This window comes from Seriola dumerili, unplaced genomic scaffold (genome assembly GCF_002260705.1).
Source record: "Seriola dumerili isolate Sdu_G_001 unplaced genomic scaffold, Sdu_1.0 BDQW01000149.1, whole genome shotgun sequence".
Taxonomy (NCBI): Eukaryota; Metazoa; Chordata; class Actinopteri; order Carangiformes; family Carangidae; genus Seriola; species Seriola dumerili.
In genome coordinates, this window is record NW_019174404.1 from 13,134,503 (window position 1) to 13,152,098 (window position 17,596).

General features: G+C 39.4%; 1 protein-coding gene across 9 annotated transcripts in view; it reads left to right on the forward strand.

The window, feature by feature from the left end:
* Positions 1–5,148: 5,148 nt before the first annotated feature.
* The window catches only part of LOC111225588 (steroid hormone receptor ERR2), a 44,548-nt gene continuing 32,100 nt past the window's right edge, over positions 5,149–17,596 (forward strand). For 2 of the 9 annotated variants that reach the window (XM_022750552.1, XM_022750553.1), the window contains exons 1-2: positions 8,953–9,193; positions 13,079–13,147. In XM_022750552.1, coding sequence (XP_022606273.1) covers positions 9,144–9,193; positions 13,079–13,147 — 119 coding nt within the window. In that variant the 5' untranslated portion in view covers positions 8,953–9,143. Of the gene's footprint in view, positions 5,216–7,370; positions 7,448–7,969; positions 7,998–8,952; positions 9,194–13,078; positions 13,148–17,596 lie in introns of those variants that run through there. The other 7 variants (XM_022750561.1, XM_022750557.1, XM_022750554.1 and 4 more) reach the window with 7 other exon arrangements.

Genomic DNA, 17,596 nt, shown 5'->3' on the forward strand with positions numbered 1-17,596 from the left:
GCTGGACACCTCTTTGCCTGATGCTTTCTTTTTCCCGCTCTCCTCTCTCACTGTCTCACTTTCTTCACTCTCCCTTTTCTCTAGAACTTAGACAGCAAGAAGCCTTTCTTCCTCGTTTGTCTGTCTGTACAGACCCTGATGACAGTGAAGTCTGGAGGCAGTGTTTTTGAACATCTTTCAGCCTGGCCACTCTCTGTGGGAGTCCTCTGACTTGAAGGTACTACCTTATTTGTCTAATGCGTGGTGATGCACATTTGACATTCACCTGTGTGTGTGTGTGTGTGTGTGTGTGTGTGTGTGTGTAGACCTATGTATGTGTGTTTGTCTGGATCTTATCTTTGTGTTCACAGGCCCATTAGTTAAATAGATAAAATGCAATGTTGCTTTTTCATCTCTGTGTCACCTAAGGCATGTTTTTCCTTGATTGCATTACAAATACAGTAAGCATTTCCTCATTAGTTGTGAGCATGGTTTAATTTCTTATTTTACACAGGGAATTTCACACAGTCACATGTGTTCACATTTCGTGGTATGAACGCCAGTCGCCAGTTTTTATCATTTTAGGTAAAATGTTGGTTGTTTTGGTTTTATTTTTTTAGGGAGGATAAAATCTGGCGGATGAAGATTAGCTATGAAGTTTAACGTGGGAAACCTTTGTACTAGCCTCTCCATTGTGGGAAAAGGGCATTGATAGGAAGGCAGATAGAGCTGATCAATAGGAAGTGCAGTTTTCTCCCCAGGCCTTCTTTCATATCTCTCTCTTGTTTGTGTTTTGAAGGGGTCGGGGGTAGGGTCTGGTAAAGTGGTGGCGTGGGCGGGCTTCTGCCCCTTTATCAATCAGGATTTTAATTACACACGTCTAGGGCGACAGCTAGATTAGAAACCAATCGACGCTATCGGCCACAAAATCTAATTACTGTTTATTGACAGATAAGGGCAGGCCCCCTTCACTTTTCCAAATAAGATAAACCTCCCCCCTCTTACACAATGAAGAGCAGCTCATACTGTCCATGAAAGACTCTATGATAAGTAAACCCCCGCCAGAGAATTCCTCTATGCTTATGGAGAGACATTACCTCCATGGACTTCTCTGTTGTAGATGACACAGGATCAGTGTGAGGCAGTCAAATTACACCTCCTCTTTAAACTGTATAAGCTCTGTAATAGTAGAAGCATTTTGTTAATACAGTACATCTGACTTGAGGATTTTTTATTCTCCAGACTCATTGAGGGAAATTTTAGAGCTCAGCTCTGTAACCTTTAACCTCATGTTTCATAAACTCTAGTTACTCCCTTTCTTGTTAGTTACTCATAAATCAGTGGGGTCTTAATGATGAGTAATGAGTGACCCTTAACCCCGCAGAGTGCACACAGGTGAACCATCCCATCTCCTGTTGACACACATCTCCCCAGAGGACGGTCCATCCTCGCAGAACTCAATGTCCTCCTCTCTCTTAGCTTAAAACTGCCCCTCCACACTCTCACCCACATCAGCCTTTTTACAGCCTCCGTCACCGCGCAGTGCACTTTGCCTTTAAAGCCGAGAATCTGCCTCAGGTAAATATGGAGTAAATGATTGGATTATTGTTCTTTCATTTGGCTGTGTAGTAATGGCTGGATTATAAACATTGCAGAGTATAGATTTCCTGTCAGATCCTATGAATCAGACATCCTTATCTCATTTCCAGACTGCCGCTCCACCCAGCGCTGCCATCTCCCAGCCAGGGAGTCTGTGAGAGCATGGGGAAGCCATAGACGTGCGTATGCGCACACACGCGCAGACATAAACATAAACAGACAGACAACCAGACAAACACACCCAGTTACAAACACACACACATATGAGTTAGGGGGAGAGAGAGAGAGAGAGAGACAGAGAGACTGTTGTCACCCAGCACAGCACAGGCACTCCAAAGTCCATTCGAAGATTTCAAAAACCACTTAGGCCCCCTGTCCATATTTGTTAAGCAAGTAAATCTAAGGGCTATGGCGCACTGAATTCAAAGAGAGAGGAGAGACGGCAGCGTAGAAAGCATGAGAGAGAGGGGGTAAGGGAGAAAGATGTCTCCTAAATGAAATTTAGGCGAGGGTGGGATGGAGGGTGGCTGACAGCAGGTGGAGGGAGAGATGCTTCAGACCCTCTGATCTGGATCTATTGCACAAAGAAAAACGTTTGGGTTTGAATTATGCAGCATTTTTGACCAGGACTGGAGATTGATGCCTGGTTCCTCTGATGCTTGGACATCATATCAGTAGTTGTGTTTGATATGTTTTATGTTTTTCCCTCTCTGCCTTTCCCTCTGCCTCTTCACTAAATTTCTTTTCACTGGATTACCAACACTGTAATTGGGTTAGGGAGCTGTGTGGACCAGCAACCACTGCACAAACACGCTTTTGTTGGAATCCATCAAAACTCACTGCACAACTGTAGAAAGTCAACAAAACAACACACGCAAAACAGGTACTACGAAAATATAGAGTTCATGTATACCCCTGTATAGTTTATTCCACTGTTAAAAACAATGCACACAAATGTGAATCAGAGTGTGATCTTTCATTCTTTCTGAATCAAAAGTGCTTGAGCTTGACTTGTGCCATGGGTCCAGTCAGTGCACTAATCATATTCCCATCAGAGTTCAAAGAAGCAGGCAGGAGAGAAAGAAATTTGTTCTTATGGGCCACATTGATGACTGCCATTATCACAATTTACATGAGTGACATTCAGAAAATCATAAGAAAATCTCATAAAATTACATTTGACAGGGATAATCAGCTGATTCCAGTATTCAAATATATGAATATGGTTTTTTGTGGATCATATTGCAACAACACAGAAAAGTGAATGTCATACACCAGCAGCAGTTCAGATCAGTTTGAACTAGATCTGCCAACAGTTTTTTCGATTAACTGACTACTCATTTAGTGTAGAAAATTTCCGAAAATAATCTGTCACAGTTTCCTGAAAGCCAAGCTATGTCTTCAAATTGCTTGTTTTGCCTGACCAGCAGTCAGATGTTTGGTTTACAATGATATCAAACAGAAATTTTCACATTTGAGGAGCCAGAACTTGGGAATGTTTGGCGCTTTTGCTTAAAAAAGGACTTAATTATCAAAGTAGCTGGTTCATTTTCAGCAGATTAACTCATTGATTTAATAAACTGATCGTTTCAGTTATAGTTTGAATTGCATTATGCAAAAATCTTGAGTGTAAAACTGAAAAAAGTTCTACGACTCCATAAAACAACTCTCCTGCTTATTAGCAATCATGGTTCCAGGCAATATCTCAGTGACATTACATATTTGAGCTTTACATCTCAAGGGTCCTACTTTTACGAGAGTATTGTTTATGTAAGCCAGTAAAAATTCACAGGTGAATTCTTAAACTGGGCGATATTCTCCTTTAGTTCACAGTCTGGGTAAGCTTTCTGTGCATTGTTGAGAGCCGCTCACTGGTAGTTAATACACCTAACAGAGGGAACTGCTGTTGTCATTCCTTAGTGCAGAAGCGCTGTGCCATTACATTTATAGATTTTCTCTTTGATGGGATAATTTGGTCTTTATATCTCTCACAAATGAAGTGATCCTCAGTGCTCCTTGCGCAGCTCAATGTGCAGGTCCCATTTTCAAATACAGTTAATTGCATTCGAAAAGAATCAATGATACTTTCACGGTGACAATATCATTCTTTTAATGTCACTTAATTTCCTCAGTGAAATGATTACATCAATAGCCTGGAACCCATTTCTATCTTTCAGCATGAATTAATCTATTAAGGACAATAATTACACGTTTGTAATGGATAGGTTTTTGTGCTCAGAAGTAAATGTAGTCGAGTCTCCATTGTGTGCCTGGTTGTTGGCACTGTCCTGACTGTCATTCATTCAGTTTATGAATTACACTATCACCCTGGGAAAATAAATAAATAAAGGTACCTCTGCTGCAGCTCCTTGGTGGCCTTGTTGTGAGATAGCCCTCCCTCTAGTGGAGATGATAGAGTCGGTTACTGCTGTCAGCTGGCTTTATGCTCTGGTCCACAGCTGAGGCAGTCAGTCAATGATGGAAAATTTGAAATGTGTGGAAGAAAACCTTTCACGAGACAGGACGGAACAGAGTACATATCAACAAATCGAAATCTCTCTTGTCACATTCATGAAATGACTACATAAGTTGAAGGGTCAGGTGTGCTGCTGGGAAAATGTATTTTTTACATTGTTTTTGCATGTTGATGTGCATATGTGATGCTTTGCCATAACTCTGACATTAGATCTGAGGACGCCTGGAGGTCAAGAAGAGGGACACTATGAGGTCCACCAGCAAATTTCAAATTTCACTATTATGTATAAAATGCTTTGTTTCACAGTTTACTTTCACATGATGGTCCTTACAGTATCTCACAGACAACTACATACCAAACTACATTCAAAACATTATTTACATACCCCCTAAAATTGTAATCAAATTGAGTTTGTGAAGTTTGTGAACACCTGGGTTATGTGATACATTGACTGATCTCGGCAACAGACGCGACGCTGCTATTGTCCCGTTATTTATTCAACAGTGGAAACCAACCGACTGCCATGGTGTTCAACCTTTTGCACGTCTGCTGTCACTTGCCCTTTTCTCAGGTGCAAATGTACCCGCCACACCCTGTGGTTGATGGGGACAGAGAGGCAAAATAAACTAAAAAAAATTAGAGCCTCAGATATAAGTCAATAGACTCCAAACAGCTGTACAGAAACATGGAGGCACTAACGAAGGACACGCTGCCCAAAATTATACTGCGTTTCCTCCTTACCAGTTGGGGTCCCTACAGGAATTCATGGAGCAGTAAAATAAAATAGTAACTGTCGAATAATACAACATAACATACGCTCAAAATTAAGTGATATTTTTTTAACATAGCCCATCAAACAAAAAGTGGGAGCTAAAGTCTTAAGACAAGCTGGCATAACGGTATTTTTTCCCTCGTAGCAGACTTTTTTCTTTGAAGCCAATTTGACCCCGATCACCCGAGTCCTGCTGCCGGTGGAGGTGTTTGGTTTAGGCACTGGGCGCGCGCCGGAGGAGGAGTTGATAGTGTGGCTGCGGTGTGTGGCAGTTAAGCGGCGCGCTCAGACATACAGAGCCACACCACCACCACCACCACAACCTGGAGACACCACTTCCACAGTGCGCTGTGCTCAACCGGGGATGTGACATGACTTGTCCGAGTAAGGTACACTATACATTCATCGTCAGCCGTAGTTTCTCTTCCTGTTACACATGCCAGACATAGTACTTTGTTTTTTTCCCTGCTCTGTGTTCTTTTCAATTTGAAGATTTTTTTATTTTTATCCTGTTTTAAATTTAGCCTTGACGCACCTGTAGCTGTACTGTAAATTACATCAATGCGCGCGCGGTTTAGCTCTAATTGAGGCATGTGCTGTGCACGCGGACCTGCAACACTGTACCTATTCCTCTGGGAATGGTGACTGAGTTACGTTATCGATTTGACCATTACTGTATGCATGAAAAGGTTAAATATAACGAGTCTAAGGCCTGTGTTGTCTGATTATGACCAGAGAAATTCTGAGGTTAAACTGTTTAATGCAGATCACTAACCATGCAGATTTATTTGCTAATTCTTTTTTTTTTTTTTTTTAAGTGCAAATTTAAGGATGCTAGGTTAAGAGCTTTCATGCTCTTTTTCCCAGACCAAACCTGTTCATATGACCAGGAAATTACATGTAGCTTAAAAATTAACTTGTCAGTAAGAGAGTTGATTAAAACAACACTATCTTTATTAACCATCAGAAAGCTGAGGCTTCATGTTGCTCAACTGCCTCAGTGTTAGTTAAACTTCAGCCCCATGTAAATTGGAATACCTTGGTTGATGTCATGTGTCTTGAGTTCTTTAAAACTGTTTGATCAGTGGAGTTATTCTTCTTTCATGACACTAACAGATGTAATTTTATCAGTCTTACATACAATACAAGTCACTATGGGTTACTACTGCTTAAAGGCACTGTACTTCGCTTAAGTAACTTAAAATGACTTTTCTTATTTTGACAAACTAATTTTCTATAGCGTGTTTTTGTAATTGCAGCACTACACATATATTTAAACACACATGTACATGTGTGCTGTACAGAGTGAATAAAAGCAGATTTGTGTGATGCCATTAAAAACAGAGATCCCAATCATTAAAACAAAAATTAAAGTAATTAGCTACATGTTATAGCAGATAGATCAACACAGACCTTTGTTCAGGTATTGCACTAACTTTGTCATGCCACATGTGATGGAGTGTTTGCCCAGCGCAGCACTATTCTTTATTTGTATCAGATCCCTTCCTGTCAAATCAACTGTCATACGCCGTGATTTTTTCATAACAGAGCTGATAAGAAGCAATGATAGCAGCAGCAGGGCTTTCATAGCTCACACTGCGTGACAAAAGTCTTTGGTGTCAGTCGAAAGCCTTACAAGGCCAAAGGAAAATATGCAGAAATGTATAATATATCAAATGGAAGCAGTTATCAACATGAAAAAAGTACACAGCCTAGATACCAGGGTAATATTGCAGTGTGTCACGAGAGAGTATCACCTCTTGTGATTTTCTGTCTGGTTGTAACTTAGTGTCTAAAACCATGCTGGATCAGCTGTTACTACTACTAGGATGTGAGTTGACTCATTTGACACAAAATGAGGAATTTAAAGTTAAAGAATTTTACATCCCGAATGGGATAGATAGATTGTTTTACTACAGCTTGCAGCTACAGATTTGAATTTTTAATTATATTGAAATTCTATTTACTAGTGTCTGTAATGAAGTACAATATACAGTAAACTTTGTGTCCTGTTTGTGCCTTGTGAAATGTAGAACCATGTTTTGTTTTGTTTTTTTAATGTTTTTGTTCTGTATTTAGTGCAGTGTTGTTTATAAGTCCGAGAACCTTGTTTGATAGTTGATTTTATTTCTCTCTAAGGAATTAAACTGACAGGTGTTTGAGTTGGCATCAATCTTAATTGGATTTTCATTTATTTAGTCATTTGTGTTTGTCACAAAAAGAGACCAGATGCTGTGTGATCTGTGCCACTGTGGAGGCACTATTGCTGCACATCAATAGGCCTGTGATGATCAATAGGGATTGCGTGATGTTTTTGCATTGATTATAGAAACGTGAGCCGATGAATGGAACCGGATTCCTCTCCGGGGGTTATACTGTTCCTGTTCAGCAGAGAAAGCTGGAGAGCAGCAGAGCAACCTATAACACACCTTTTTGCATGACTCTGCTGGTAGATCTCGACTCCTCCTCACTCACTCATATTTTTACTGAAGTAGCTGAAGACCGTTGTTCAGGCACCTCGTGAGTTTCTGAGAAGTGGTTCAAGCTGCTGTTTCTTTCTGCTTGACTCAGCCAAGTGTCAGCCATTGTCGGACTGCTCATTTCTCCAATAAGATGCCATGGTAAGCTCTGTTCTTATAATGTGGGGATACAGTAACATGGAGACCCTCACTGACTGTGAAATGGTATCTGCATTCTCGGCATTCTTACTGAGCTTGATCAACAGTGAAACACAGGCGGTTCTAAAGCTGGGGTTAGAGAAGACAGAGCTGGATTTTCCGCTGCTTTAGAAGCTGATGGGCTTCCAGAATATGAGTTATGGCTTGAGATCATCTCTCACAGGTGGTGAAAGGTTCACAATGGTCCCTCACATGTAGCACCCGCAAATGGAGCTAGTGGCACAGCTCAATAAATACATTTACTGTCCTTAGTGGTTTGAAAGCTATTGGTTTTTGAAAGTGAAGTGCTGCAGATCCACTAGACTGCTTGCAGGAACTTCTATAGTGTGGCTTAGGCTGGTGTCAGATTTTACTTTATGATGTGGTATATAACAGTACAGGCTCCATTTTGATCACTTAAAATGCATATAGTTGACAGTAAGTTTTCTTTTTTTTTTTTTTTTTTTTTTTTTTTTAAATCTTCAGAGTCAAGTTCTGGGATGTCAGCTGCTTGGTAAAGTTCTCTGTTGTTGTGTGGAGTAAAATTGCTTTGGCTTGTAGATGTAGATGTAGAAACTACGAGAACATGAATATCTCTATAAAATCTGAAAATTGTAAATGAACAAAGATAATTTGCTTTGATATTAAATACAATAAATATTACATTTTCTACAACTCAGAACAGAAAGCTTTTATTTAAGCTTTTCTTATTATTTCACAAATTCCTCATTACAGTCTCTGACTCTGACAGTCCCCTACTTCTTTTTATTTTCTGCATTTATTTTTTATTTTAGCATCCAGAATTGCACAACTCTCTTAATTTAATAGAGATGGAAACTTTGTGTGTTGACTGTTCTCTGAGTTGCATCTCTGTTGTTCATGTGATTAGTTGTTTTGTCTATGTGTGTGAGCCATGTGTGGTGTGCGTGCGTGTGTGTGTGTGTGTTGTGCATAGCAGAGTGTGTGAGTGAGCGTTTGGATCCCTCCTCCCCGGTGCTCCGCCGGCCCCACTGTCGCTTTAAGTCCTGCCCCTCGGAGCCAGCCAACAGCAGCTGTTCCATATTCATCAAGCCCTTGAGTCTTAAAGAGCCCTATCCCGACCATGGAAAGAGTCATTCCTCTTGCTCGCGCTCTCATGCTCTCTCCATCTTAGCGCTCATCCCGCTGCTGCCTGCGCTTCTCGCTCGCTCGCTCGCTCTCTCTCTCTCTCTCTCTCTCTCTCTTTCTCTTTCTCTCTCTCTCTCTCTCTCTCGCTCTCTCTCTCTCACCCCCCTTTACCTCTCTGTCTGTCTGTCCCTCCCCCCTTCACTCTCTCACTCTCTCTCTCACTCTCCCTCTGTCATACACGCGCATTCACTTACATACACTCAGACACACACTCTTAATCTCTCCCCCACACACATATATATATATATATATAAATATATATATATATACATAAACACACACACACATACACAACACACATGCTCACGCACACACGCGCCCACTCAATCCATCAGAGTCCAACATACCTGTGCAGGCTGGGGGGTGCGGTGCTGGAGGGGCTTTTCGGCAGCGTTGTCTCTGAGGGTGCTCTGCTGTCATTTAGGGAAGAAGCGGGTCTCAATTGTTTTCTCTTTCCTCTTCCTCTCATTCCTGGAATGCTAAAACTGGACTGATGGACATTTCAGAACTTTGTCTTCCAGACCCTCTCAGCTATCATAACCAGTAGGTGCACCTTGTTTCTTTCTTTCCTTCCTTCTTTCACTTCTCCTTTTAACCCCTCTGTTGTGATGCAGTTTTATTTCCTTGCTGTCTTTCTTTTTTTCTTTTTTCTTTTTCCTGTTATTCTTTTTTTTCCTCACCTGCTCCTTTAACAGTACCTGGTCTTGTTTTATGTTTCTTGAATCCTACTAGTCTAGGCACTGAACTTTTTTCCTGTTTTAGCAATGATGTACTTTTCTTTTTCTCCCTTCATATACCCTCTAAAACCTCCTCACCCTCTTAAACATACACTTTCTCTTGATTATTGTTTTAAGGGCTTTTAAATCACCTAGGGACTGACTGTATAGAGCAACAGGGCAGGTGCAACTGTGCATGTGTGTGTATATGTGTGTAGATTTATTGTGTGAACACATCATGTATGCCAGTCTTTATAAATTTAATTCAGAGCATGGCTGATTGATTTAGCTTTCCCCTCTGCAAAGTGTGTATTTTTTTTTTTTTTTCTTGAGGAATTTTGGGTGCCTGTCCACTTGGGTTAGGAGCTTGTTTGCTGATGGCTTTGTTCCTAGATCGGGCCACCCAGGGAGAATGAGAATAATATTTTAAGCAGATGAGATTAACATGAATCCACGGAATTGGAGAGGATAAATTACACACTGTAATATTTGCAGCCAGGGAAAGACAAATAAAAGGACCCTGTAACCTCAGTGAGCTGGCAGGTCTGTCCCAGCCAGCGGCACGCGAGGCAAGCTGCTGTCTCAACATCCCCTGGCTACTGGGACAGTCTGGGCTTACACCGTCCTATAACTTTGCAAATCCATCTATACCTTACATTTGACTCAAAATAAATTGTATTATGTTGAGGGAAATATTTAATTTTTGTTTTATGTTTTATTGGAAACAGGTTATTGGGACAATATTAATGTTTTTACTGCAATACATCTCTGACAATGTGTGAAAAACCCAGATGAAAACATTGGGCTTGTTCAAAGATTTGTTGCAATATATGATCATTTTTATATCAGTCTTTAATATTTTCAATAGATATTATTGATGAAGTCCTATATATGCAGAAGTTGTGATTTGTGGAAAACCAGTCAGATGTTTAAAAACATTTTAGTCCCTCAATGCATTTAGATAATTTTATTTTTCTACTGCAGTGTTTGCTGAGAAATTTCTAGAAAATTGTTCCAAATGACATCTTGCATTCTTATTATATGTGTGTGTTCTTGCAACTGATCTTTCATGTGCTTAGGCTGCTATTATTCCATTTCATCATAATTAAACAGTATACTTTTAAAACATTCATTAGATTTTAAAGCAATACAGGCAGTGAAAAAAATCCTTCAAAGAAAAGGGTTCAGTGTAAAGCTAGAGAGCTGAATTCTGTTAGTGTGTATTGCTTTACTGCACCGATTTGTTTATAAAACTTTACAAAACTTCTTCTAAACATTAATATCTTAGACATATATGTAATATTTTTTTTCTAAGATGTATTATACAAGTTCAATTTTTCTCAGGTACATCTTGATATAAAATTCCACATACAACAGTAAGTGGGTATTTCTGTAACATGTCAGATATTATCAGTTCAAGTGTATTTATATTTTTCATTGTAGTACATCTCTAAATTAGAAGACACAACTAATATTTAGTTTTTAAGCAGTTCTTTCATCACTTTACCATTTCTGTTAATTAAACATATAAATATGTGATTATCGTTAGATTTTAGGAGACATTGAGCTTTTTCATTTTTGAATCATTTTCCCTACAAATGCAGTTTCCCTCAAATATAGAGTCATATTCATTGCCACCAGGAGAAACATTATTAAACATTTAAACTTTTCTTCTTCATGTTCAACTCTGTTGCAAATCATTTGTTTAAAACATGTTTTAGTTTCAGTTGATGTTGTCTCCCTTTAGGTAATCTGCCAAATTTCAGAAAAGTATTTCTATATTAATTTGACACTTATATAATATTCACTAGTCAATTTATCAAATATGAAAAAATTAATTACTAAAATTGTACATGTCAATTACTTCAGTAATTTATTGAAGTTAATGTTTATATTTGTTAATTTGTTTTTTTTTTTTCAAGAACACCACAGTAATAATAGAAGTGCAATATTTTTGTAGGCTTAGTGATCATGTTCACTTATTTGGAATTTGTACATAATAAAAGGAAATACTGATTAATATGTTGTATTTTTGTGTCCCATATTCATGATATTTTATTAATATGGATACGTGTAACATTTAACAAACCAATGAAAAGAGCATTTCCTCTTTCAAATCTGAGATGTGAACAGGTGTTTGATGTATAAATAACTTCAGTCATTTACTGTAGATGTGTTAAGTGTTTAAGCAGTGTGTTAAGTTTAAACGTTTTTAGACAAAATGTGTGTCTAACAATTTTTTTTTCTAACTCCTAAACTAAAAATTTGTTACAACAACTTATGTAGAAATGATCATACTAAATTTGTGTTTTCCTGATTACTTGTCTACTTACCAACAGTTAGTTATTTGTGGGATCTCTCCAGCGTTGGCCTGAGTGTACTGTTAATTTTGGTTCAGCAGTGGCTCTCTTCTGCTAATTGTACAGCGGTATTTGCAGCCCCTCACTGAGGGCTGGATGTGGCCGTGATGCTTGGTTGAGAGGATTATGAGGATTGTATGTGCTCCATGTAATTAGCACAGCACTGTTGTGGAATCGTTGTATTATACACTCTATAGATTGACCTGAGGGCATCGCCACTGCCTGGGAATTAGATTGAAACAGAGTTTTGTCCTCAGAATAGAGAGACACGCTCTTCTTGTCTCTTTGCAGACTAGCCATATTTAAATTTGTGGGTGCATGTAAGTTACTACCAAATATTGAGATTTTTACTGGTTTTATTGGAACTGTATTTGCTCATGTTGTATTTGTTCATTACCTTTTTATATGTGCCCCATTACGCTCCACCTCTTATTTAGTTTTTGACTTGTTTAATGCTAAATATCTCTTGGCTCATGCAGTGAGACAAGTCATTTACTGTATGAGTCTGACAGGCTTATTGTTGATCTTGTGTTGCAGTGGCTGTTCGCGCCACTCAGAAGTCAGCCAATGCTGAAGACTGTCAGTTTAAATTCCTCTGTGCTTGCTTGAAAACACACACGGTCTGAGCGGCAGTGAATTGAGATATGACTTCTCTCTTCTTCTAAATGTTCCATCAACACCCTTGCTTTCCTTAAGCCCTGGCAGAGCCACTGCTATAAACTAACTAGGCTATCCAATTTCCCTTCATGAAATAAGAGCTTTTTAATGTATTTTTTAGAGGAGCAGAAAGAAGTTAGCACACAATGATGAATTAGATTTCAATTTATTTGACTTCATTCCCAGCTTGCTGCATTAGAGCCTGCAAACACCCATCTCTAGCAGTTCGTCCGCCTGATTCTTATTAGGTTTCAGAAAACAAGGCGAGTGAATTGCATTAGTGTATCTTAAGTTAAAAGCTCTTTGCTCTTTGACCAAGTGTTTCATTGTTATTGGGTTAATCAGATTTTTGCTGTCTTCATGGAGATGCTATCGCAGGCTAGAGGCAGTGGTGGGTAACCAAAGCAGCCGTGCACAGACACTATCCAGATGGGATCAGCTTACGGTAATTTGGTTTCAGAATACATTACCAGAAGAGGCTCCTGACCGAGAGTGGCCAAACCGTTATGAGGCAGGAGCTGGTGGCCTCTGTAGCTGCAGTGTCCAGCCCAGATGACCAGCCAACCCACCTGTCCCACTCCTCATTTCCGAGAGCTTTTAGGAGGTGTTGGGATGTGTGCCTTTTTAAAGAGAACCTAATGTTTTTAAATTAAATTTGTCACCCAATTCTAAATACCTCTTCCTTGTACCAACAGGGCTTTGTTGTCCAATTCATTAGAGAGATTCCTGAGTCCACTGGCCACGCTGGAGCCCTCTCATTTCTGGTATCTAGTATCATTACTTTCACTGTAAATATGTCACTCAGCTCAGGCTGAGAGGGGGGGAGGGTGGAGCATGTTGTCCCTCTCCAGGCCAAATGGGGATGCAGAGTATATTGACACTCTCTGGATGTTCACTATTCTGTAGCTCCAGAGGTATTTGGGTTCATACTTGTTAGCACTTAGGCTGTCTTTTAGCTGAGCTGCCACATTAAACCCCACCCTTGGGTGATTTACTCCCTAGGTAATTAATTGGGAAATAAGAGTAAGAAAAGCATGCAACATTCAAACTTGTTCTGTTTTAAAAATCTGGCTTATTCTTTTTTTTTTATTTATTCATCTGGAGTCCAAGTGCTTTCTATTCAGAAATCTGTGTCAAAATAGTCATATTGCAAGTTAACTTTTCTCTTTTCATAACAACCAACATGGCACAGATCTCATTATGGAAAGTATTTTATATACATTTTTTTTTAAGTATTATTGTTCAGTTTTGGAAGATTTTCCTGTTATTGTAACATGCTGTCTCTTGAGACCCCATCTGATGTTTGGCATTTACACCTCTCAGTGATTAGCCGCCATGCCTCTTTGGCTATTTCACAACATCCACCCGCGCAGAAACCACGAGCCGCCACCGCACGCGTCCCTCCTGATTTCTCGTCCATGGTAACCTTGGACACCTCCACTGCAGTGTGAGAATCTGTTTAAAAATAACCAGGTCCATTAGTCTAGAAGGATAATGCTAGCCTACGTGGGCTCTCATGCCCTTGTGGCAGCAGAGTGCTATCACTGACACGGTGCGTCAGCACTTCTTCCTGTTGCTCCACATTGAAGGGCTCCTCTTCATTTACACACACATGCATTCATGCACGTATGCACACACACACATACCATAGAATACAGAAGTTGAGAAAAGTAACTGAGTCAAGAAAAGAGCTGTTAACATAGTAATGCACTTGACAAAATACTGTAAACTGCAGTAGAGCAATAAATTAGTCACAAGAAGACATCGAACTGAGAACACTAAAAGTAAAGTTGAGTAAAGTTTCATACAGTTGTACTCATTAGTATTTTTGTGACATCTTCCCTCACTCACAACAGGTCTGCCACCTCTTTGAAGCAAATTCTAGGTCCATTAATTCACACTTGGTAAGAAAATGTGATGTAAGGTGGGTAACTATATGGGTGTTTATCAGTGAAGGCTATTGGTATTGAGCGGCCAGTTGTTTGAAGGTTATGTTTCGAAACAGTAATTGAAATGCAAAATAACATTAGGATCGATGGTTAGCTTTGTTTATTTATGAAATCAATATTGAAACCGTCCATCACTGTGGCAGCTCTGATTCCCACTGACAGCTTCACCAAGTCTTCTCTGCATGGCCTGGTGAGCCTTGCACTCATTACAGCTTTTAGACCAAGCACTCTTTTTAATCATCAGTCTGTTTGGAAGGCTGCAATCAAATGTTTCAGGCTCGTACATTCAAGTCCGTAGTTGTTTGAAATAAAGCTGTGGGACATGCATCATCAACTGTTGAACACTGTTAAATTAAAAAGACTGATGCAGTTTGCATATTCAGCAGTGTTATGGGTGTGTCTTCGAGAGAGAGAGACAGAGAGAGAGAGTGTAAGAGGGAGAGAGAGTACTACTGCTCATCCCTTATTTGCCCAAGGGAAGTAGATGTAACCAATAACCAGCCATTAACATTGCAGTGTGCAAAAAGCCAGCCATCATAGGCCTAGTTCCTCTGTGCTGAACAGCAGTTTCTATTGACGTATTTGCTTCTTTTGACCCATGTCAAATATGCGTGCTCATATTACAGAGGAAACAAAAATTCTGACATTTGAAAATTTTATGTGCCTCAAACACTAAATTATGTGCTTGAAATCCTTTTTCTAGAAATCAGAACTGGATGGTCTTCAAAGCCAAACATGATTAATACATATTTTGCAGTGTGAAGATATAATTAATCAGTTTTACTAAGGCCTTTGAATTTCCTTACTAACAGGATTAGCAGTGCTGTACAATTCAATATTAAAACACTGTTATTACTTTATACACTTTTTTTTTTTTTCCTACTTTTTTGAAAGATGGACCATTATGTCAGTTTAAATCAGGATCAGCGTTTTCCAATGCAAATATGAAAGTGAAGTGATATTGAAATAGGAACTTAGGTTAGGTTCTGACTCCCCATTACAGAAAATGCTGATCATTAGAGACTAACTTGACTAACCATGTTTCCCAACATGGTTAGGTGTGTGTGTGTGTGTGTGTGTGTGTGTGTGTGTGTGTGTGTGTGTGTGTGTGTGTGTGTGTGTGTGTGTGTGTGTTTGTGTGTGTGTGTGTGTGTGTGTGTATACACGTGCGCACCTTCCGGCTTGCTTGCCTGCCTTCAAATTATACGACTTTGTTCTTATGTGAGTATTTGCCTGTTGGTCACAAACTATGCTGGTATTAAAATGCCTCCTTATGAGACCACCCCTGCAGCACTAAGTGTGATCGAATGGTCACATTGAGTGGCTGGTTGTTGAACCTGCCACTTGGAGAGTCTCTCCCTTCCTCCCCAGTACATCCGGTGACACCAGACGTGGTCGAGACTGAAATGTATGTTTAGATTGCCCCCCTGAAGGAGACGCATTAATTCAGGAGATATCCCCAAAGTTTAATTATTCCTGAATGGTGTGGTGGTGGTGGATACTACCGTATAAATCAGTTAGGCCCACCCGCCTTTTTATTACCAGCACTATTTATGGGGAATGTGTGGCAGCTGGTAGAGATGAGCCTGTAAAAAGCTAGAGGCTATTGCTATGACTATGTCAGACATAGTCATAGCAATAGTGTTTTGAGCAACATCAATTCATTTTGGAGCTGTTTGAATTGTGTGCTTAGAACAACATTTTAAATGTGATAAATCAAGTTAAATTTTTTACTTGATCATGTTGCATCATGCAGGTTATTTTAAACTTACCGATGTGTCGTGATTACACACTGACTGTGAGCCTGTACAAATATTTACACATCTGATTGCGTTCGAATTATCCCGGACACCTGATAAACCTGCTAATTGTGGCCTGTTAATTTAGCCTTTTATATTTGTGTATGTGTGTGCATGTGCTTGCATGTGTGTTTGTCTGTTTATATTTGGCTCTTCCTATGATGAAGAGGATAATTTATGGAGGCAGGATGGGCTCTTTGTTTTAAGCAGGTAGAGTTCCCCCCTAAACAAGAACAGCCTATCAGAAGAAGATTAATGAAGTAATTTCATGCATGGCTTTATGTCTCCGTCCCCCTGTACGCACAGTCACTGTGTCTAAACCTGTGATTTACACTGGACTGTGTTAAATAGCCTTAACCCTTTATAATAATATTTCTTTCTGTTTGTGATACACGCACGTGCATACACTGCAATAAGCATACTACACAATCAGGAATATCCTTCACCTTCCTGATAAAATTTACCAGTCTCTTGGATCTTTCTCCTCTCTTGCAGTTTGTTCCACAAATATCTAGACAATGAACAGTGATGCATGACTTCCACTCATATTTAATTTCTTTTTTTTTCTTTTTTTTTCTTTTGCTCAAGTTTCCACCATTCATATTTTATAATCCCCCCCTCTTTATTTTACATAAGGAACCCTACTGAGAGTACGTGAGAGGTGTGCTGTGGTTGATATCTGCTGGCTTTCCACATAATTTATGGCAGTTAAACAAAACCCTAGCCTCAAAAAGCTTTTGTAACACAAAAACGAATTTTTATTACTTATACATACAGTATTAGTCTGGACAGGTCAGTTAATATTTAGAGCATATGACCAAAGTTTTCCTTTAAATTTAAACACCTTTTTAACCAATAGCTTAAAATTTGGTCTAGATATTTATTATTTACAGTAACCTACAATTTCTAAAATCTTAAACATATGTAGCATTAATTCAAGGAAGACCGTGGCTGAGAAACAGTAGTATCTCATGATATACAGCAATAGTGAAACGATGTCTTGGTAAACATTATCTATGCTACATCACAAAATCTGTGTAAATGAAGATAATTTTACAAAAGACACGACTCAGACATTTACTGGCTTATTGTGGTGCTTTATTGAGTGCTTAGCATGCTTTCAGTTTCACACAGTTTTTGAGAGAAAAGCCAGAACAAACAAAACACGCTGACTTTGTCTTTTTCGCCACATGTACACATGCTCCATCATTCAGATGTTGTTACAAAGTAAAAGAGTTGAACTGTCAGAAAGCAGAACACAGAGTTAAAGCATCTGAGGTAGAGGACAGGTCCACCTGTGCCTTGGTATTCAAGAGGATGTATCGTGATATTGGTGCCAGTGTATCAGTAACGTATCACACGACACCAGGTTGTGTCTGATGTCATTACACACACCGGTTTTCTTGTGACCAGCTTTGGAGGAGACTTTTACTACACAAAAGTCTCCAGTCAGAAATAGTTTTTG